Below are 21,054 nucleotides of genomic sequence, written 5' to 3'. Positions count from 1 at the left end.
CGTTCAACAGTTCAATAGGAGTAGTCGGGAATATATCTGTATATATATATATATATATATATAGAGAGTGTGGCCTAAACTGGCAACGGCGAGAGAGTGTGTGCGAAAGAGATGGCTGCGAGCGCGCGCATGCCGAAAGGGACAGCCAAACAGCAGCGCGAGCAGCGCGAGAGCGAGAAGGAGCACAAGGTGGTCGATCGTGGTGCACACACACACACGCACGCACACACACACACATACACACACACACGGAGAGCTGGTCAGTGCATTGGGCATCGACCATGTCGCTGTCGATGTCGATGTCGCCACAATGTCTGGCAGTGTCTACTGCCATATCTTATCTTTATTCTTTGCCTGCATATTACCTCGATGCGGCTGGCCTGGACAGCAGCGCGGTTAGCATAAAGGCCCGACACACACACACACACACACACAAGCCCGTTGCGTGTGTGTGTATGCGAGTTTTGAGTGTGAAATTTATGTTCCTTTGTATATCTGAAGAGGTTGCCTCACCAACACCAACAGCTAAAACAAAACAAGCCACTGCCAGTTGGTGGGATCAGCGACGGACGATCTCTGGGCCCCGACCAGCTGTGGCTCTGCAGGCAGAAGGCAAAAAGTATACTTAAAAAAAAAAAAACGAGCAGGAGAAAAGGAAAAACGTGAGCTATGTACTTGTGTCCGACTGGAACTGTGAACAGGGAACTGGGCCTGAGACACAGCTCCTGCCTCTCGCCAGGCAGTCGCACGTCTGTGATTTATAGAGCTGCTGTCTTGAGTGCCCGGGGCCCATGTGAAACACCGGCATCGCTGTGAAACCTGCCAGACAGTGTGACGACGGCAAACCGACGACGATAGCGTTCCCCCAAGCCCTTGTCCCTGATCGTGCATGTGTGTGTGTGTGTGCGTGGCTCTGCCCCCGACTGGCACCCGCCTGGCCCCTGTTTGCCCTTTGCCCATTGTTTTCGGTCGCCTGCTCGCAGCGTACTTTTGTGGTCTTCTTTTATGGCCGAACATGGCATGGTTATCAGGGGAAGCACGAACGTTGGCTCAGACAGCGACTGCGACTGGCAGACAGTATGACGCCAAATTCAATACAACATCGTCGATAACAAAGGTAAACAGCCCATTCAAAAGGGGTTCCAGGCAGGGGCTCAAACAACAGGCAACCACTCGACTGGTGTCAATAATAATAATAGCCGCAGTCCACTCGGCCAACGATGAAGACGCATTTGGTAGCCCCGATGTAGCTGATGCGCAGAACAAAAAAAAAACCCAAACCGAAACAACTACAGATACAGATACAATACGAATAGTTACAGATACAAAGATACAAATACACAAACATTACGCCCGCTTGTGTACTTAACTAATCATTTTGTGTTGCTTCTCTGTTTGTTTTTTGTGAAGATACAATTCGGCTGAATTTATTTGTTGTATCTACGCATTTGTATCTGTATCTGTAGCTGTAGCTGTAGCTGTAGCTGTATCTGTATCTGCATCGCTTCAATAGAATCGAATCTGCGCACTTGCAAAACAATTAAAACATTTACGAGGAAATCGAGGCATTTGTTTGGCTATGGCCAAAATTTTGAAGCGAACAACTTGAACGCTAATCAAAACAATCTATGGCCAAATTAATTAGGCCAATTCTTGAAAAGAATAATAATTCTTAAAAGATTTTATGCTTATGCATAAGGCGTTAAAGTGAAAAGTACAGTTGAAACATTTGCTTATGTTGATAAAAAAAAAGGTTTGCTCAGATTATATTCTATATAGTCTATATACTATTTAGCTATATGTTATTTTTTATAAGACGGAGCTAACCTATTTGCCTGAATATCAGATGTCCCGTTTATATTCTATGTGGTCTATATATAAATTTGGTTATCAGCGCTCTATGAATAATACCTAGAACAGCGAAATACTTCCCCCCAGGGGAACTCCCTTAGCTTGTTGCTGCTGAGACTCTGATGTTAAGCCTTGATAGAGCCAAGCCTGTGGCGTATAAAAGCCAGCTGTAGCTTCCGAGCACATCATTCAGTGACAGTGACAGAGCAGTTCAAGCAAGATGAAATTTACCATACTCCTAGGCGTTCTGGCTCTACTGGTGTGCTTGGCCCAGGCACAACCTGTCGAACAGGATTCACTCGCTGAGCGGGAGCCCGGGGCAGTTGAGCCCATGCCACAGGACTTGCACAGCCGTCAGAAGCGTGCCACATGCGATCTGCTGAGCGGCTTCAATGTGAATCACTCGGCCTGTGCAGCTCACTGTATTGGCCTGGGCAGGAGTGGAGGCTATTGTAATGATAAGGCTGTTTGCGTTTGTCGACGTTGAAAGAATGATTCAATAAAATTGCAATTTAATTTAATCAAATACGAGTTTTGATAGGACTAACACCTAGTTCTAAATGTGTGGGTCTCCTTTGTCTTAACCCATGTTAAGATACGCATTTCTGCTCCTGTCAGGTTGTTTAGCCCCGATCACAGCTTGAAAACTTCAAGAGACGTGCCTGGAAATAATTAGGGCTACGCTTTCGGATCTACGGCACATGATTCACACAGCGAAGACAGTTAAAATAAACTTATAATGCCTCTGTGCATATTTGAGCAACCATAAAAGTATAAATATATATTCAACTGGAGACTCAAGTGAGTCCACCCATAGGAATACATTTAAAAAAAAAAATCACCTATTGAAAGTCCCCTAACTTATCTGAATGAGATAGTTTACGATTCGGGTATAAAAACTCTTGTTACATTGTCGATCAACACATTACAAAGTGCCTAGCCCAGCAGCTGCATAGAAGTCCTAACCAACTAAAGGAAACCCTCATCCAAAGTCAACAACAATGAAGTTAACAATGATCCTAAGTGTGCTAGCTATGCTGACAGCCTTGGCCCTGGCACAGCCTGTGACCCCTGAGCCAACAGAGCTCAAGGATCCAGAGTCGAACGACGGACAGGAAGTGGATCAAGCAGAGATCGACTCCGCAGGGCCATCAGACGTAGAGGCAGCTGTTGCCCAGCTTTTACGCCAGGAGGCAGCACAGGATGTGGCGGCGACCGAGTCACACAGTCGCCAGAAACGCGCCGTCTGTCGTTGCTACAGACGAGCTCGCAATGCTATCGTATGCTATTGCCGCTAGAGGGCGTCTTTATAGTAAACCAATTACTCACAATGCTTAATGAAAATAAATAAATATTTGTAGCCATGAATCATACAAGTTGTTCGTATAAACTTCGTCTTACTATATCAATTACAGAGTCAGAGTCAACGTATGCACAACAAGTTGTTTTTAATACCACTAAAATTGCACCATTTCCCACCTGTCGCGATTTTTAAATGTAAATCAAGCAATTGTTCTCTGTGTTGCCATATGGCAGCGACTGGGCAATAATTAACGTTACTCGCCCATAGGGGGCGCCAGCACGCGTGTTGTTTTAATTAATTATAGTTTCACGAATTTATAGTTTAAAGTTCAAAACAGCTGCAGACAGCGAAACTTTGACGTAGAAACGTGAAATGTCTGCGATTTGTTTACATTTATACTTTGCACGCCAATTTAATGTTTATATGAATTTATAAGAAATTAATGAGCAGGCTTATCGCATTTGCCAACAAACTGTTGTGGGTCAGAGCAGCACGTCAGATGTCAACCGGCGTCTGTAGAGATCAGGAAGGGTGAGCGAAATGATAGCAAAAGTTGATTTCATTCTTAAAAGTTGTGAAATTTCACAAAATGCATATTTACTAATCACACATTAAATATAGCTAAGCAAATACAAAACAAATACAAGCGCGCTCACTTTGTGTAGATCTACCAATGAACTGCGCGCACAATTCTTATTCTTATCAATTAAATGAATAAACACAACAACAGGAGGGAAGAGTGTGTAGTCTGCGATGCTCGTTGCACAGTCTGCAATACAAACAGCAGAGCATGAAGCAGACACACGCTTAATTAACGCCAATTATTCGTGATCTCGAAACGAAATAGTTAATAAAAATTATTGGAATTAATACGGAATTACGAGTGGGCCTTAATTTACAAATGCGTTAAATGTTCTGTTACAGCAACAAACGAAACCGGCCGAAGCAACAATTACTGATTTTCTTTACTTTATATTTCTATTGCAATTGTAGCCGCACAAATAGTGTTTGCCTCGATAGCGTCTCGAAGAACCGCTCGCGACAGTTTCTTCATTTGCACTGACACTTTGGTTATCAGTATTGCGCATTTCAAACATATGCCAGTTATCTTTAATCTCAAGACACAAACGTGAGAGAAGCTCGAGAGGCGGATTACTTAAGAGAATGAAACTGTGCCAGCAATTAAATTGACAAACAAATGTTGGCGGCAACATTAAAATATCGATTATATCGGCTTAAAATGATTAAATAAGTTATCGAATATGTTAAGAGCATCTAAACGCTTGCTCTGTTATACTACAGTGTGTGAGAGAGAGAGAGAGAGAGAGAGGAAGCTGCTTGGCAGCTGGTAAAATAAAATTGAAGCCTTACATGAATATTTTAATTCATACTCAGCATTAACTGATTGCACATCTTGCTATAAACTTATAATTCTTAATACCATAAGTTTATACAATTTTTTGGTGCAATTTGAAAAAAACTGTTTCCGACTTTACAGCCCGGCTAAACAATGCTCGCTGTTAATAACAGCTGAGCAAAATGTTAAGTTCTGTTGTTTAACATAAAACGCAACTGGTAAACTTCTGTTTTGTTGTTAATTGGAGAAGAGAGGCAATAAACACCTATATTCTTATCTCCTAAGTTCATGTGGCCAGCAAAACATTTGAGTACTAACTAAAAGCAGTTTGTTAGATTGACGTCGCCTTAACTGTCGCTACAATTAGTCCCAGTGTTTCAATTATCATACGGGCTAAGCACATTTCAAATTGCTTGCGTTGTTGTGCTGACGTGGTGTAAATAGTTGGTCCCGGTGAATTTGATTAAAATAAATTAAATAATTGTTAAATAGTTTTAAATTATGTCCGCAATGAACGTGTTCCTATGCTGTCTCATGCTGCTGGCCATCGCTCAAGTGCGAGGCTACAGTTTCACATCGAAAGAAGTCAAATGTCATGGTAATAAAAGAAAAAAGCGGACAACCTGTTGGCATCTAAAACGAAACATACCTTTATTTCAGTGTGCAAGGCCACGGTGCAGGAGCTGGAGGACGCCATTGCCAAGGAGGATGCCAACAAGAAGGTGGATGTTAGCGGCTTCCGGCTGGATGCCCAAGGCAATTCCATAAGCAAGCGCGTGCGCTATATCAAATCCGAGATGTTTTTGACCGAGCTCATGGAAAAGATCTGTGAGTGACCGACAAAGCCATAGGCATCCAATGTTGTACCAAATTAACCCCTTTGAATTTACAGGTGAAAAAATGGATGACTATCTAAAGGCCACATACAAGAGCAACGGCAAGTTTACCTTGCTCAAGATGATAATCGATGGCAAAATGAATCCCGAGTCGTCGCTCGTTGACTTTGTACAGGATGGCGATCTTAACAAGAGCCTGGGTCACTTCTGTCTGGAGGTGCTCGAGGACAACGAGGAGGCATTCCTGAAAGCATTCCAAGCCGAAGAGCTGGGCAACGATTTGGATATCAAAATCTGCTCGGAGCAGGCCAACTATTGCGATGAGGCACCCGTCCAGGAGGACTATGATTTTGGCGGCAGGGAAGAATTGTAATTCCTAGTCAAATGAGATGTAAGCAAACGAATTTTCCATGATCATCATTGTTATTAAAGCGCCTGCAGCAGGCGGCTCCTTGTGTACTGAACGAAAATTTTAATTTTAAACGCACCAACGACAAACAGTTTAAAACGACAATAAATACGAGATGTGCAATTCCCTCCACATGAAAACTAATGCTTTTTATTATGATACGATGCGGGTCGAATGAGTTAACTCCTTTATTAAACTATAAATGCCAGCGGAATTTAAGTGGTAGAGTGGCAGAGACGTCATGTGTATGTTTTACTCCTCTTGAGCGCTGTAGAGATTCATTAGGTTTTTATTGTTTATCCAACAGGATATGCAAGTTAACGCTTACGGTTCATCATCTGTGACATTGCGTAGCATTTGATGACGCACAACCAGCCATGGAGCACCGAACCCAAGAGTTCCAAGCACAAGCCAGAAGACAGTAAAGCGCATGGGGCTATCCAATCCCTTGCGAAAGGGCAAGTTCTGTGGCGGCGTTTTATGGATAGATGTAGAGGCTTAATGATTCAAACACTTCAAGCACTTACCAAGCCCGGAATACCACCGGGATGACCGGACATTTGACGAATGAGCGGCACACACATTTTGCGCACCTCGGCGCGTAAAGCAAACATATTTCAATAAACTTAAACCGTTTTCCACGTTCTTGAATGATTTTTAAAAATATTATAATTTGCGTACCGATCGACACGGAACCTAAATAGTGTCTGAGCATTTTTGTATGCTTACAATGTCGACAGGTTTCTAGAGTTTTCAATGCCTACTTAACCTTAAGGGAAACTGCGCACTTTCGGTCTTTAGTTTTTGGGCAACTTTATTACGTTTAAACTTTTGACTTAATTTAAAGCTGTAGCACAATGTACGATACTGCGGCTACAACAAACAACAACGTAATCTGCAATTGATCATCAATACTGAAATTTCCGATCAATAATTGGCTGATAAAACTAACCTTACATTTTTTGCATGTTGTTGTTGTTGTTGCTGCCGTGGCTTTTGTGGGGCTGCTGTGGCCACTTACTTCTTCAACAGCTGGTGCCTGACGATCAGGAAGGGGGAGCCGAAGCCCAGAACACAGCCGATGGTGAACAGCGCGGTGATCCTATATTTGTTATGCAGTCCGAAGGGCAGGTTCTATAATTTAATAATTTGTTAGGCAGTGATATCATCGATTTTCCTACAGGATTACGTTTCAGGTGCAAGCACACACAAATTATGTAATCACACACCGCGACTTAATCGATCGCTGCTTACCTCACCGGGAACACCACCATGGCCGCTGTAGCGCACCATCGACTGGGAGAAATTGCGTGCAATTACACTGCTGCGGCCCAACATATTTATTGATTTTTTAAACTTTTATTTTTAGTTAAATTGCAAGCGCAGATTTTGTTGGTTGCCTGAGGAAAAAGTGTGTACACAACTAAAAATCTAGCAGCGATAATTGAGCAGATGTAGCTATCGATATATCGAAAGCCACAAATTGCCGCGCTGCATGCGATACACTATCGATAAGAAAATGACAGCACAGCTGAGCCGCTAAATTCATATCGTAAGCGCCAAAATTTGAATTTGGTTTGGAATATCAATGTTTTATTTGCTGCATTTTGAAAACTTATTGCTAAACATTTACAAATAGATTTTGACAGCTAATCAGCACCAACTAAAATAAAAAAGACTTAAAGACATAACAAAACGTAACAAATACGGCATAACGAACGGCTGGGGAGCAGTTTTGGTCTCGAGCACTTAACTAAACTTAACAGGGAACGGTGTTTAGCTGGCAAAGAAACATCTGTAGAGCATATATAGAATGCCAAAGAGCCACATGCCCTTGTACAGCTTGTCCACGAACCACATACTGCAATTTGAAAATATTATATCACTATGCATAATTAAAAAATTCAATTGTTTACATTTTCATGTGTCGCCTGGCCGCCGGTATAGACTCATCCGATTCCTTGAGGATCAGACGTCGCGCGCACAACACACAGTTGGTGAAATAATCTATCAGATCCAGATCAATTTTCTCAATAACATATGTTTTTCGTTCCTTGTTATTCATTAGCTTGCGCAATTTAACCGCTTCGGAATTATCAAAACTCCACACATTATTGGCATAGTACTCAAACACTTCGAAGCCCTTGTAGATGCGATTCTGGACACGACAGAGTCTGTGGATTCATTTCAAAATAAATATAAAACAGCTTCACAAAATGCTTTTGTGCACTTACACAGGCGGATAGCGTAAGAGCAATAGCAATGCGTCCACAAACAAGGCCGGCATCCATTGAAAGAGTACCATGCAGACGTAGTGCACCCAATAGTTGGATTTCATGGAGCCACCCGGATACCAGGCCACACCATTTAAGGGCACCTTATTCTCAATAACCCAACGACCCAGCTCGATAATCTCTGCCCAGGAAACCTTAATATCATTGGATGAGGTCATGTGCGCGACACGATTTGTGTGATCCGTGCCAGCTGTAATATTACGCCAACTGGCGACCAAAATGCCATTGACGGCCACGTCCACGGGCAAAAAGTCACCGTAACCGGACGAATTGCAGTACATGGTGCGTATGACACCCTTGCCGGCGCCAATCAGCAGACCCGTGGGTCCATTAATATTGTCCGTCCAGCCGGGTATGGGCTCCTTCCAAATGGGTATGACAATAGATGGACGCAAAATGACGGCCGGCAGCTCGTTAAATTTCTCCACGACCAGCGCTTCAGCCAGAGACTTGGTATAGGCATAGGTGTTCGGTATATCGCCCAGAATTTTGCGCTCAATCAGGGACACTTCCTCATCGGGCAGCCATTCGCAGGCCTGTATCACCTGGTGAGGATTTGCGGGCGGATCGTACGGCTTCTCGTACAGCGTCTTCACATGCAAATGACAATAGGCCGTCGAGCAGTAGGCAAAAAAGTCCAAATGCTTGAGCGTGCCGGCCAGCTCCAGCATATACTTGGTGCCGCGTGTATTCATGAACACGGCATTGCGCAGCGGCTCATCAAAGCTAGAGGGGAAGGGAGGGAAGCATAGAATCGACATCGTAATTGACTGAGATTCGCTGCCACTCACCGAACTGTGGCGGCACAGTGATACACAATGGACACCTCATTGCGCAACGTCTCCAAATCCTGCTCGGAGATGCCCAGGCCAGGCAGCATCACATCTCCGGCAATGGCCACCACCTGATCGAATATGCGCTGCTCGCCGCGCAGCTGTTTCACCTGGTCGAACAACTGGGGGGAGGGGGGGGGGGGCGGTTTATTGTGTTGGTTAGTTACCCGGGCAATTATTAATAATTACCACATTCTGAAATATATCCTTAATGCGCTCCTGCGGATCCTTGCCTTTCTTGGTGCGTATCAGCAGATAAATGCGCTTCAGTTCGCCACACGAGCTGCAAAAATTAATAACGCATAATCTCAGTTAACATAATTGAGAATTATTGAGGTCACGTGTGCCGGCAGCAGCAGCTGTTGGCCAACGCGGCCAACGCAGTCAACCAGCTCAGTTCAGCTCAGCTCACCCGGCCCGCCCACTTTAAGCTGAATGAATATATATTAAGAATATGATGTAGTATATGTGGCAATGCATTGGCAAGTTGATATACTAAGCTTCAGTAGAGTCCAAGCCAAGTCAAAGCTTCAAGTTCTACTTATTCGGACTATGTAAATTGTATACCCTTACAGAGGGTATTCGTATTACTGGCATGCAATGTGTTACGCATAAATATAACTATTTAATTTATTTAATTGTGGCATCGCAGTAACAAAGTACTTGGCATAATGTCTTAATAACGCGAACTTAGCTAGACCTTCGACCCGAGCTAATTATGTGATTAAATTTTGAACTTAAAGCTTTTAGACAAATTAATGGAGCTATTTTTAAGTCTCTTCTGATGAAACTTGCCATCGATTTTTCTTTTTCTGTTCTTTTGAGTTTTATTTTTTTTATATATCCCAAGCTATGCTCAATGATAATAGAAACCCTTAACTGTAAACGATTTTTGTTGTTTCGACATCTGCTCTAAAGGGTATTTAAACGTCGGCAACTCGAAGTAATGCGTTCTTATTTTGCTATTACCAGTTGTACTTTTATGAGATCATAAGCGCTTGTTAGACTTTGCTTTAAACAAGGTGCAAACAAGCAAGCCACAAGATGAACTCAAAGTTTAGGTCAAACTAAATTCTGTTTAGTATAGTATAACAAGTACGCCCCTTGGATATATTCAACCCATTATTAGTACTCACCGTAATAGCTTCTCCACCAGAACCTTGCCAAGGAAGCCCGTGCCGCCCGTGATGAACAGGCTGCGATCCTTGAAGCTTTCGGCGACGCGATCTATTTCGTTCTCATCCACATGGCCAATGGTCAGGTGGCCCTCCTTCTCGAAATCAAATTTCGGCTTGGATGTCATTGTAAGTTAGATGCGTTGGCTGCAACAGTTGAGAGAATTATAAATAAGTGCCCTCGTCGTTGGCTTAAATGTTGCTAATCAAGTGCACTATAATTTTATTTGATCTTGGCTGTGTGCTCAACTGGTTTTACGGCTCGAACAGTTGGATATGACAGCTAGTTGAGAAGTGGCTGGCCAATTCGTCGATTCGCCTCATGACCACCAGCGAGCCGCCAAGCCACCGAATCGGCCAAACATGGCCCAGCCGCATATTTGACACCCAGCCGCATATTGCGTATACGCCGCGTGGCACATGTGGGCCAATTAAGCTGGCGATTGCAACAGCCAAGCAAACTTGGCTGGCTGCTTTTGGCTAGCATATGTGCCATGATAGTGAGCTTGTGAGTGCAGTCTAGCGATTCCGGCCAAATTGGCCAGCCACGTGTCCTTCAAAATAGTTAATGGAACCTGTTGATAAAAGCCGTATGCCAGAGTCCATAATGCAAAATGCAATTAATTGAAACGAGTGAACTTTGCATAAGCCACAGATTGAAGTCTCATAATAAATACAAATACAACAAATTAAAAAAAAAAAATGTTATTTCCATTTTACGATCGCTTTAGGTTTTGATGAGATTTTGAAAGCGTTTTGTCTTCTGTTTAAATTGTGAAAAAAATAAAACGTGTTAATCGCTTTAGCATTGGCCGACAAGAATGGCAAGGCGCAGGCCAAGTTCACATTAATTAATTAGCCATGTTTCGCTTTGCAGTTCCGTTTGTCATTAGAATTCAACGCCAGCCAATATATCACTGCGTGTCGGGCGCACAGAAACCAAAGACTCAGGCAACGAACGCGATTTTGAAAGTGAAACTCGTGGCATTTAGACAGCCTACTCCAGTTACCTGCTGTTGGCCCAGATGTTACGAATCTTTGACCTGATTTTCGCCATGCTTTGACCTGTCCGCCGATAAAACAAAACGAACACGATCTTAAGCTCAATTTTAAAGCTGTTGCAATTAAATGCAGCACTTTAAGTGGAAAATTCCCAATGGAAAAATAAACGTGGTAACAATATTGTTACATTACATTTTGCCATTTAATAGCAACAACAACAACAACAACGACAATATCTTTGCGATGCGATTTATGCAAACGTTTTGCCCGTCATTCAGTTACTGCCGGGTCAGTCGATGCCGTGAGGTTCACAGTGTTCAGAAACGTTTCGTTGACGTCTTTCGAGAAATGCGGGGACTTACATACAGCACACACTTATCTCTACCTTTATTTAAGAGCGTGTGTTAACTGTCATTCCAAAGCGATTTCCACAGCAATTTCTGCTGCTGCTGTTGTTGTCGTTTTTCAGATGCTCGGTTTTCAGATGTGCATGCGCACGTTTTCCAGATAAAAAATGGGCAGCAGCAGCTGGTGTTTTTTGTTTTTTGTTTTTTTTTTTTTTTTGTATACTCTTCACACAGCAAATTGACAAATTTGCAAAGCTTTAAATTGAATTAAACGTGCAACAGTGGAATATTTCAATAATCTGCTCGAAAACAATGAAAATGCAGTGGAAAACTTTGGCAGCTGTTGCTTTATCTAAATAGTATTAAAGAGACTGCTAGCTGAGCTACATTCTACTAAACAGAAACGGCCTATTAGAGTTTGCAGACTCTCTTTTGTAGAGTATAACAAAAGGAACTCTCGACCGCAAGCCCACCTGGAGTGGGACAGCGACAGCTTAAATATAGTTTTTGGCAATTGCCGAAAAAAACGAAAAATACAAATAAAACTAAGGCTGACTGGTTCAATTGCATTTTTGCGGGTGTCTTGAGCAACCAGTTTGAGCCAAGCCAAAGATGTCAACAAAAGCAGCAGCAATTAATTAAAAAAAAAAAAAGGTCGACAAAAGTCAAAAGTTATAAACATTTGATATTTATCGAACACACAAACTGTGTCAAGGATAAAATCCACAAAAATTTTCATAACACTTAAGGATAGGCTTATATGCTAAAAATATTTAAATTCTATTGTTGCACGTTAACGGCCTGTCATAAAATAAAAGCACACCTTCTTTTTATGGCTAATCACTGCAAGCACTTTGTATGACTTCTTTTTTATTAATTAACACTTCCTGTTGTGTGTAGGTTGTGTGTTTTTAGTTAATCAGTTAATCCTTTTAACTAGCGACATGCATTCGCATAATCGTACGCGCGCTTTGAATGCCAAACACCAACTGAACAAACTCGGCTTCACAATTAGGAAAAAGAGCCTCGCACTCAAAATATCAACCCAATAGAAAACCGCTAAGTGAATACAAAAAAAAAAAAACTAAACTAAGCATCGCTTTGTATAGTATCGGCTAGTTTATAACACACGGACACACTGATCTCCCAAAAACTAGCTGGGCACACACTCACACTGACAAGAGTCATTGAGAGAGAGATAGCGAGAGAGAAACAGACACAAGCATACAGTTATATGAGTATGCAAAAGCACGCAAGCAGCTGCTGCAGTCGCTGTCAACGTCGGCGCCGCCGCCGCCGCCGCCCAGCGGCCAAGTTTGGACTCTCCCGGTCAGAGGTTCAAGCTGTTCACTATGCGACGCTTTCTCAGTTTTGTTTTTGTTTACGTTTTATAATTGACTGCGTGTGCTCTAAGTAAACGATCCAAGCTACCGTCGCTGCTGTTGCCGCTGCTGCTGCTGCTGTTGTTGCTGCCCGGCAAAAGCTTCTATCAGTAAACAACAACAACTACCGTTATTGCTCAATACCTGTAGTTGTTGTCGCTGCTGCTGATTTCCCATGCAGCTTAGAACATGACGCAACTGAACAGCAGCAGCAGCAGCAGCCGCCATCGCACAAATATGTTCGTTTACCGTTTTGAATTTATGTTTATAGCGCGCGCACATGTTGTTACGTCTTGCAATTGTTTATGGCATAAATCTTTATAGCATACACACACACATACATGCATGTGTACATGCATAAATTTCCAGTGTGTGCCCATTAATTAGAGAGAATTGGCCATGGATAAGCTGGTCGTTACTTATTAGTTACACTTGTTGACTCGAAAACAAATAAAACTCGGCACAAAAACAAAAAAACTAAAAATTAAGACGAAAATTCAACAATGGCATTGACATCAAACACATTGCCTGCGCTTTCAAACGGCCCATGACAACAAGAGCTAACTAACTAAATCGTAAAAAAAAGGCTAGTAAAATACAAAATTTTAACCATCTAAAATCGTAAAGCCTATCAAAACACGGCTTTTGGCATTTGGAGCAAACGGTTGTCAAGCGAAGCCCCATTGAGCTAATCAGGTTCTGCTGTTGCTCATTGACGGACACCAATTTTATTTATCTATTTTTATTGACTCTTCTAGATGTATTCCATATCCATTGTTGAGCTGTGATATGCTTAAAAAAGTAACGATTAACTGGAAAATACTCTTTAGTGAAATCAACGTAATAAAATACTTATTGGTATTTATAATAGAACAAATGCAAATACAATTATATGATCGGAAATAAAATTTTTTTAAGTAATGCATGAAATGCATTTTTTAAGTAATAATGAAAAGAAAAGAAAAATAAAATATATTTACAATTAGGTTTTTTTTTCTTTTGGTAACGGATGCATAACCTAGAAGAGGTATATATCGAAAAATATGTCTATATTTAATTGTCTATTCTGTCAAAAATGCAAACTAAAAGATTATCTAAATATTAGTTGAGCAGTAATGGATTCTAGTTTATTTAACTGATTTCCAATTACCTAAAAGTAGAGTAAGAAAGAAGCAGCTGATATATTTAAAAGATTGCAGGGCATCGAAAATTCGTTGAAGTGAACTTAAAGCACGCCCAATCTTAGTTTCCGATATATATAATTTAAGTTATTTATTTCGTATGTGTTACTCACTGATGGAACAGCGCGACGGAGTCCACGCTCTCGGTCAAGAAAACGCTTTGAACTTGAGCGTTGTTAGCGTTAGGTATTTATGCAAATGGATTCAGCATCATGCATATTTATCGATGCAAATGTCTGGCTATTGATTTTCGACGATCGTTAGAGAACAAAAAAAAAAAGAAGCTAAAATGAAATAAGAATTGAAGCGAACTGCCAGACACACAATGGTTGACACATTTCTTGCAAGTCATGGTCCACATCTTGGCCGGACGCTGGGCGGGTTCTTCAAATTCAGACACGCAAAAAAAATAAGAAACGGGTTGAAAACAAAAAACTTGGCCTTTCAAAGTGTGGCCGTAATTACAGACTTCCGCTTACGAAACCGAAAGTGTCCGCCCAGCCAAATGGCCAAGAAGTATTGACCGAAGATGGGGTTGGGACTGGGCGCAGTCGGGCAGACGCTTTGGGCTGCCAAAGGCGCCACAATGTATCCCGTTACAGGGGCCATAAAACTCCATAAGCGACTGGCGACAAGGCCAAATTATACCGCATACGCACATGTAGCCATGGTCTAAGTTGTGGACCCGGCTAATTGGACGCGCACCAGGGGTATGGTCAGGGGGTGGTGGGGTTGTTTTTGGATTCTCTATAAACTTAAAAGTGGGCGGCACATAACAATTGTGGGCGATTTGCATACAATTTGGCGCTTGGATTACCAGCAAAGCGGCGTCAAAATGTTGCTGCGTCATCGCGGGGCCAAAAAACCAGATGACTTTGCCATGTGCTAAATATAAACATATGCACACCATATACATATATATATGCATATATATATGTGTATATATAATATATATAGTATATATGCACATGCATGCGGCTAATAAAGATATTGTATGGCCAGCACAATGCAGCTGTCTGCGGGCCATTGTTTGTCTGACAGTCCGTCTGACAGTTTTTGTCTGTCCATCACAAACAAACATATCACAGCCAAAATGGCAGGCCGACATTGTCAAGGCTGGCTTCTGTTCAAAGCTTGCAGTTTAACGATAAATGAATTGCACAAAGACACCAACAAAAAACCAACTATATATGCTCCAGTTGCAAGTGCTTGACTAGCAGATACCCTGTAGCCAGCGACAAGCCGCATTGATTTGAGTTCTTTGCGAAGAAATAGTTGATGGTCGTGATAAATAATGGGGCTCCAATTGGATTACTTTAAGCCTCCTTGGAGCCTGGACCTGTCCAAAGCCTTCTCCGTTGTGAGAGTCGAAAAACCCAAGATCAAGCAAGTTTCTAGCTCACGGAACTTGCGATAAAGACCCTCTGGTCGGGCCTTGTAGCAGCAGGAGTATTTACCAGACAGGACTCGGTTGTTGATGCTGATCAGGAATATATATATATATATACTTAATGGGCAGAGCTTGCTGACACTTTGTATCCTCTTTCACCCGTTTACAATGGGCTTAGGGTATAAAGAGAGAAGTCGCTGCAACTGTTGCCAGCTAACATGTTGCATAAACATGCCGCAGCAACACTTGTTGCTGCCTCAACAACACCCACACACACACGCACACACACACACACAGCTGCACAGCAACACGCAGAGGCTTTGGACTGCCGCCTGCCTATTATCCTGAACAAAGGACACCGTCGGCTGTCGGCCGTCGGCCGTCGGTTGTACGTTGTCGGCCGCCGTCTAACGGTATATAAAACCGGATGTTTCGCCAAATATTTGCACAGAAGTGTTTCACATTGCCACGGTCAACAAGTGTCCTGACCAAAATCAGGTAGAAGAAGAACCACACGAGTGGCCAGTGAAAAGTGTTTTAAAATTTCCCATTTCCCAACGGAATGTCGATTTGATTGCATTGCAATATTCGTATAATTTTAAATATTTGAAAAAAAAGGTGAGTTTTTCAAAATTTTGAAGCCATAAGCAAAGTGATTTGAGTGAAATACTAAAGCTTAGTTAATGGGTGGAAGAAAGCTTAAATAGTCTTAAAGGCTTTAAGGCTTAGAAAATAAGTTTGAATCTAGATAAAAGCAAGTGGGATTAATTATTTACGATGTGCATTTAATGCTAAAAAGAGTTATACAATTTCGCAATAATGTTTCAGTTTTGAAACCAATTTAAAAGTCTCGCACTTGCACAGAAAACTTGCTTTAGGCACGAACTTGGTTTGAAAATAAGAGATTATAATGATTTTAGAATTTTAAAAAGAAGAAGAAGAAGAATTCAATATAATTTAAACAGTTTTTCAAAACTGTACCCAGGCACGAGAGCAAGTGAGAACAGCTTGAACTTCAATTCCTTTAAGCTGTTCCCAGCTGAATTTCGCTCTCTAAAAACTTGCTGAGCATAAAGAGCATATGTTTTCTGGAATGATACGTTTTACAAATACTTGGAATTGTCTTTTTAAATATCAAATTTCATTTCTCTTTCAAAAATTGGTCACAGTTTAGGGCAAAGGCAACGACCCTGAGCACGTGTGCATGTACTAGACAAATACAGGTGGAATGTCAGGTGGAATATAGTAGTTGGCACACGCAGACACACACACACACACAGACACATATACACACACACGGTCATTTTGGGCTAATGAAAGCAAATTGAAATATTTACGGCTGCACTTCGGAGAGAAGCGAACGCAACAAAGCGTCGCTAGATTTCCATTTGCCAGCATTTCCGGGCAAATGTTAAAGTTGCATGCCCCTTTGGCCAGGTGGAGGCAACTGCAGGTAGCTCAAGCACTAGAACAGCGAAGCGTGTACAAATTTTTGATTTATCACTGACAAGAGACATTTCCATACGCATAGTTGTATGCCCAGGACAGGGCTTAGACATAACCGAGTGGGCCACATCCCGCATGCCCCGTGCCGCATGCGACAATCATTTGTCTTTGGTCGGGCGCTGAGTTGTTGAGCTGCCTGCTGATAAATTATATATGCTTTTAAATATAACACATGCACAGATTGCCACGGCCAGGCACATCAAATGTATCGCATTGCGGCACCTGCGTCAGGTATGAAAATCTGATTAAGCGTTCGCCTTCAACCAAAAGGCGTTCCCAAAATATGCGAAGTGTCAGCTTTCATATTGAGAGCTAAACGAATTAACGAGCGTGTTATTGATACTGTCAACGCGGCGTATGCGTAATGTGGCATCATATTATTAATATAACTCAGCGCAGTGTACACGATTTTTGGCAAAGTTGCCAAATTGAATTATCGTTCGATTGACACTCTAAGAAGTGCTTGCAACATGTGGCATTTAGTGCTCAACAACTTAATACGTTCGACAAACTTAACACAAATGCAAAGACACTTTTGACAAGTGCACAAATTTGTTGCCATGTTGCAAGCAGCACTCTTTAAGTCAAACACTGTGGCCACTGTGGCAGCATCAAGGGGCACAGTTGCACTTGCCGCAGGCCCTGCGACCTGTTCGCGCTGTGTACACATGCCATTTGTCACTTGTTGTCCCACAAAATTATATGAATTGCCTTTGATTGCGCTGGCAAGCAGCAACAGCAACAACAGCAACAGCAACTGCAACAACAACAACAATATTTTAAAATAATTTTGTTTGGCTTTTTTTTGTATTTGTACAAAAGTTTGTGTAATTTTACATTAATGTGGAGTACATAAAATGTATGTTAATGTGCAGAAGTCGCCAGCTCATCAGCTAGGGTCAAGTTGTTGCTGCTGCTGCTGTTGTTGTTGCAGCTGCTGTTGTTGTTGTTGTGCGTCTGCGTGGCTGGTCAAGTTTTTAAACAGTTTTTTAAGCTGACCGCGTCAGTTTTGAATTGAGCGTTACGTTGGCCAACTTTGCGTAGATTAATGTCAAGTTAAACATGCAGCGCAGTTTCAGTTATAAACGCTTTTTGTTATCAACTATATAAGCAGACTATTTTCAGGGTTTTTCTTGGCTAGCGAGCGGACAGAAAACGTGCTAAATGCCAAACAAAATAAAACTGCTAAGTCATGTTTTTCATATACCCTACCAGAGCGGATTGCGACAGAAAATATGAGGCGCATTTCGCCTAGTGAAAATTCTCTTGGCGATCGTGTCAAGTTTGTACGCCTCACAGTAGGGCAATGGGCGTGGCAGGCAACAAAAAAGTTCACTTGCAATGCTCGCCTAAGAGAAGCAGCTTTTAGTAGAGTATTCACATAGACATATTGTACTCTTGCTGAGCTTGAAGAGTTATCACTATATCTGGGTATATGTCGGTCTGCCTGTATGTCTGCTCGTCCAATCTCAAGGATCTTCTAGAGATCCTTTGGTCAAATGCTTCTCCCATTAATGATGAATTAGCTGTGAAGTGAACGACAGAACGAATAAAAGCGCTGATAAGTTCTTTTGCACTCAAAAATTGCCGATATCTCGGCTATATCTTGCAGCCCCCTGACGAGTCCTGTGGCCGACGAGGCGTAATCGCCAGCAGCCAGCAACTAGCCCAAGGATTTTGTTATTGTCTGATTGGTTTTCGAGATATTTGAGATTTTATGTTTTCCTTCCGTTGGGTTCTTAGATAATCCCCATAACAAGCATTGCTGCTTGAGCTGCTGATGCATCAAATACTTTAGGCTTAACTTAACTTTTAAAAGGTTTTGCTAAACAGCTTACATTAAAAAGGAAATTCTTAGAACTGTTGCACTTAAGAGCTTCAAAACTTCGTGTAAAGTTATTTACAACACGAATTTTCATGGAAATTGCTAAATAATTTCCATGCAAATTATTTGTAAGAATGAAAATAATTATAAGAAAAAAAAAACTTTTCTATAATTCGAAATTTGCAATTTTTGCAACTTTTCAAGTAAGCCCAAAGCTTACGTTTACTTACCCACCTGATCCTGATGCAACGTGCGCTCATCTTTGTCAGCTGCCAGTTGCCAGTTGCCAGTTGAGGCCTTCCACATCCGAAAGCCATAATCATTTGCATCTCTAATGGCCTGCTCTGACGGAGTGCGAACGTTCATATACATCAGCTCCGGCGCCCAGCCCCTGCTCCTGGCGTAGACCATCAGCTTAGCGCCTTTAACAAGTTGTATTAAGGTTGTTGATGGCCGTGTGTGTGTGTGTGTGTGTGTGACGGGGAGGGGGGCAACTCATGTTGCTGTTGTTGCTGCAGGTGTTGTTGTTGCTGTTGCTGTTGCTGCTGCCTTTAATGCGCTTGGTTAACTTTTTACGCGCACATTCATATTTCGCTCTTGGCCAGGCGGATTATCGCATAAATATTGTTATGGTTAATTAGCGGGACACTTTGTCTGGCCGGGCAAACAAAAGGCGTTAAGACGCTGCCACCGGAGTAGCCTGCTGCTGCCTGGTTTTTGCTGCTGTTGCCAGTTAAGTAAAATGAATGCGTTCATTGCTTTATCCATGGGGGCGTTAATGTGATTAAAACTTGTTATAGATAATGCGGCAAGTGATTTAGTCAACACCTCATAATTATGTTCAATTTCTCCCTCTCTCCCTCCCTTTCACTCCATCGCAGCACCTTCAATCATGGGCATAGCACTGATGTTCCTGCTGGCCCTCTACCAGATGCAGTCGGCCATCCATAGCGAGATTATTGAGACGCCATCCAGCTATAATGATAACTCGCTGCTGGAGGCAGCTGCGGAGGAGCCCAATTCGAGAGCCACCGCGTCTGAGTCGGATCTGCTGGATGGACTGATGAGCACTGATAATCCCAATCCGGAGCAGCAAACCGAACTGGAGTTTCGCTATCCGATCTCGGCCATTGGCATTGATTATGCCAAGAATTCGGTGGTGTTGCGTTTCCAGAAGCACGCGCGCAAACAGAACTTCAAGTACGATCCGGACTACGAGATGAAGCGCAAGTCGCTACAGGACAATTTCATGCACTTTGGCAAGCGGCAGGCGGAGCAGCTGCCTCAGGCAACTGGACCCGGCTACTATGAGGCGGTCAAGCGCGCCGCCATGGATCGCTATGGACGCGATCCCAAGCAGGACTTCATGCGTTTCGGGCGTGCCCCGCCTTCGGACTTTATGCGCTTCGGACGTGCACCCTCGGACTTTATGCGTTTCGGACGCGATCCCAGCCAGGACTTCATGCGCTTCGGGCGCTCCGATAACTTTATGCGCTTTGGCAGGAACCTGAACTTTCACGAGGAGCTGCGCAGTCCCAAACAGGATTTCATGCGTTTCGGTCGCCCGGACAATTTCATGCGCTTCGGCCGGTCCGCGCCCACAGAATTCGAGCGTAATGGCAAAATGGACTCGAACTTCATGCGCTTTGGCAAGAGATCAGGTGTAATGGCCAAATTGACCAAATCCCAGCTGCAGCAAAACAAATTGACAACTGCCGATGGCAAGCAGCAGCCAGCCGAGGAGGGCAATCCCACGGACAAGGCCATCTCGATGCTATTCAATAAGCACCAGCAGCAGCAGCAGCAGCAGGGGCAGCAACTGCAGCAGCAGCAGGGGCAGAGGCTGCAGCAGGAGGAGCGGCAGCAGATGAAGAGCAGCGCAGAGCAGAACAACTTGGAGGAAGCCAGCGTGGAGCAGTTCTATGAGCCATAGATTCTACCGCGCACAGCACACTGTAAATATAAATTGGCCAAAAAAACCGAACACTATGATAATTGTACTTAACACTATGTATGTATGTACTTAAACGCATTATAGACATTGCAGAAGAAATTTAAAAAGGAAAAAAAAAAAAACGTAATTTGAATTTTTAATGGGGCTGGATTAAAAATTCACCACGCTTTGATCTGATCATAAGAAAAACAAAAAGAAAAAAAAAAGTAGAAAACTCTAACCAAAGGTCATACACACACACACATACACCAAAGCACATACTTAAGTGTAATATCGCATTCAAAATAAATTCAAAATATTAAATGTACTTCTCTAAATGCATTGAAATGTTGTAAACAATCTTTTAAATAAAGACCACTCGCAAACAATTGTTTGGTTTGTTTCAAATTCAAATTTAAGCTGGCATTGG

The 21,054-nt window shown here is 42.5% G+C and overlaps 7 protein-coding genes across 11 annotated transcripts; 4 read left to right on the top strand and 3 right to left on the bottom strand.

Moving 5' to 3' along the window:
• The first annotated feature begins 2,032 nt into the window (after window positions 1-2,032).
• Window positions 2,033-2,372, top strand: Def (Defensin). Its single transcript, XM_002051002.4, has one exon. It carries the CDS (start codon window positions 2,072-2,074, stop codon window positions 2,336-2,338), a length of 267 nt encoding a protein of 88 aa, XP_002051038.1. The 5' UTR covers window positions 2,033-2,071; the 3' UTR covers window positions 2,339-2,372.
• A 404-nt stretch (window positions 2,373-2,776) lies between these two features.
• On the top strand, window positions 2,777-3,219 carry LOC116650977 (uncharacterized). Its single transcript, XM_032436358.2, has one exon. It carries the CDS (start codon window positions 2,853-2,855, stop codon window positions 3,147-3,149), a length of 297 nt encoding a protein of 98 aa, XP_032292249.1. The 5' UTR covers window positions 2,777-2,852; the 3' UTR covers window positions 3,150-3,219.
• A 1,521-nt stretch (window positions 3,220-4,740) lies between these two features.
• sel (canopy family protein seele) lies at window positions 4,741-5,896 on the top strand. The gene is made up of 3 exons (XM_002051004.4): window positions 4,741-5,109; window positions 5,172-5,339; window positions 5,404-5,896. Exons 1-3 carry the CDS (start codon window positions 5,013-5,015, stop codon window positions 5,718-5,720), a joined length of 582 nt encoding a protein of 193 aa, XP_002051040.2. The 5' UTR covers window positions 4,741-5,012; the 3' UTR covers window positions 5,721-5,896.
• Window positions 5,880-6,461, bottom strand: COX7CL (Cytochrome c oxidase subunit 7C-like). The gene is made up of 3 exons (XM_002051005.4): window positions 6,284-6,461; window positions 6,085-6,221; window positions 5,880-6,024 (listed from the first exon to the last, which is right to left on the bottom strand). The coding sequence occupies exons 1-3, from the start codon at window positions 6,368-6,370 to the stop codon at window positions 6,009-6,011; spliced, it is 240 nt and encodes a 79-aa protein (XP_002051041.2). The 5' UTR covers window positions 6,371-6,461; the 3' UTR covers window positions 5,880-6,008.
• Window positions 6,462-6,544: 83 nt separating this feature from the next.
• On the bottom strand, window positions 6,545-7,181 carry COX7C (Cytochrome c oxidase subunit 7C). Of its 3 annotated transcripts, none has more exons than XR_001450330.3 (3): window positions 7,011-7,180; window positions 6,709-6,890; window positions 6,545-6,651 (listed from the first exon to the last, which is right to left on the bottom strand). XR_001450330.3 is itself a non-coding variant. In XM_002051006.4 (2 exons), the coding sequence occupies exons 1-2, from the start codon at window positions 7,092-7,094 to the stop codon at window positions 6,774-6,776; spliced, it is 201 nt and encodes a 66-aa protein (XP_002051042.1). In that variant the 5' UTR covers window positions 7,095-7,181; the 3' UTR covers window positions 6,545-6,773. The 3 variants fall into 3 exon arrangements, 1 of the variants encoding a protein (XP_002051042.1); XR_004303986.2 differs by having other exon boundaries at window positions 6,714-6,890; XM_002051006.4 differs by having other exon boundaries at window positions 6,545-6,890; window positions 7,011-7,181.
• Window positions 7,182-7,317: 136 nt separating this feature from the next.
• On the bottom strand, window positions 7,318-13,179 carry LOC6625711 (putative fatty acyl-CoA reductase CG5065). 3 transcript variants are annotated; one of them, XM_015173523.3, is made up of 7 exons: window positions 13,039-13,179; window positions 10,020-10,205; window positions 9,073-9,166; window positions 8,842-9,005; window positions 7,991-8,776; window positions 7,673-7,930; window positions 7,318-7,617 (listed from the first exon to the last, which is right to left on the bottom strand). In XM_015173523.3, the coding sequence occupies exons 2-7, from the start codon at window positions 10,184-10,186 to the stop codon at window positions 7,533-7,535; spliced, it is 1,554 nt and encodes a 517-aa protein (XP_015029009.1). In that variant the 5' UTR covers window positions 10,187-10,205; window positions 13,039-13,179; the 3' UTR covers window positions 7,318-7,532. The 3 variants fall into 3 exon arrangements, with proteins under 3 accessions (XP_015029009.1, XP_002051043.1, XP_015029010.1); XM_002051007.4 differs by lacking the exon at window positions 13,039-13,179 and adding an exon at window positions 12,231-12,403; XM_015173524.3 differs by lacking the exon at window positions 13,039-13,179 and adding an exon at window positions 11,069-11,412.
• A 2,631-nt stretch (window positions 13,180-15,810) lies between these two features.
• Window positions 15,811-21,013, top strand: FMRFa (FMRFamide propeptide). The gene is made up of 2 exons (XM_002051008.4): window positions 15,811-15,978; window positions 19,573-21,013. The coding sequence occupies exon 2, from the start codon at window positions 19,584-19,586 to the stop codon at window positions 20,622-20,624; it is 1,041 nt and encodes a 346-aa protein (XP_002051044.1). The 5' UTR covers window positions 15,811-15,978; window positions 19,573-19,583; the 3' UTR covers window positions 20,625-21,013.
• The last annotated feature ends 41 nt before the right edge of the window (window positions 21,014-21,054 follow it).

Source organism: Drosophila virilis, chromosome 5 (assembly GCF_030788295.1).
Source record: "Drosophila virilis strain 15010-1051.87 chromosome 5, Dvir_AGI_RSII-ME, whole genome shotgun sequence".
NCBI classification, from domain to species: domain Eukaryota; kingdom Metazoa; phylum Arthropoda; class Insecta; order Diptera; family Drosophilidae; genus Drosophila; species Drosophila virilis.
The sequence above is the reverse complement of the archived record's forward strand: the minus strand, read 5'-3'. Positions and strand labels throughout refer to the sequence as shown.

Excerpts from the sequence above, each read along its gene's own strand:
- Def (XM_002051002.4), top strand. The coding sequence starts at position 2,072 with ATGAAATTTACCATACTCCTAGGCGTTCTGGCTCTACTGGTGTGCTTG.
- LOC116650977 (XM_032436358.2), top strand. The coding sequence starts at position 2,853 with ATGAAGTTAACAATGATCCTAAGTGTGCTAGCTATGCTGACAGCCTTG.
- sel (XM_002051004.4), top strand. The coding sequence starts at position 5,013 with ATGTCCGCAATGAACGTGTTCCTATGCTGTCTCATGCTGCTGGCCATC. Across the intron at positions 5,110-5,171 it reads GAAAGAAGTCAAATGTCATG|TGTGCAAGGCCACGGTGCAG; the intron begins GTAATAAAAGAA and ends CCTTTATTTCAG. Across the intron at positions 5,340-5,403 it reads CGAGCTCATGGAAAAGATCT|GTGAAAAAATGGATGACTAT; the intron begins GTGAGTGACCGA and ends TTGAATTTACAG.
- COX7CL (XM_002051005.4), bottom strand. The coding sequence starts at position 6,370 with ATGTTTGCTTTACGCGCCGAGGTGCGCAAAATGTGTGTGCCGCTCATT. Across the intron at positions 6,222-6,283 it reads CCGGTGGTATTCCGGGCTTG|AACTTGCCCTTTCGCAAGGG; the intron begins GTAAGTGCTTGA and ends ACGCCGCCACAG.
- COX7C (XM_002051006.4), bottom strand. The coding sequence starts at position 7,094 with ATGTTGGGCCGCAGCAGTGTAATTGCACGCAATTTCTCCCAGTCGATG. Across the intron at positions 6,891-7,010 it reads ATGGTGGTGTTCCCGGTGAG|AACCTGCCCTTCGGACTGCA; the intron begins GTAAGCAGCGAT and ends ATTAAATTATAG.
- LOC6625711 (XM_015173523.3), bottom strand. The coding sequence starts at position 10,186 with ATGACATCCAAGCCGAAATTTGATTTCGAGAAGGAGGGCCACCTGACC. Across the intron at positions 9,167-10,019 it reads CTGGTGGAGAAGCTATTACG|CTCGTGTGGCGAACTGAAGC; the intron begins GTGAGTACTAAT and ends TAATTTTTGCAG. Across the intron at positions 7,931-7,990 it reads CTCTTACGCTATCCGCCTGT|ACTCTGTCGTGTCCAGAATC; the intron begins GTAAGTGCACAA and ends ATGAATCCACAG.
- FMRFa (XM_002051008.4), top strand. The coding sequence starts at position 19,584 with ATGGGCATAGCACTGATGTTCCTGCTGGCCCTCTACCAGATGCAGTCG.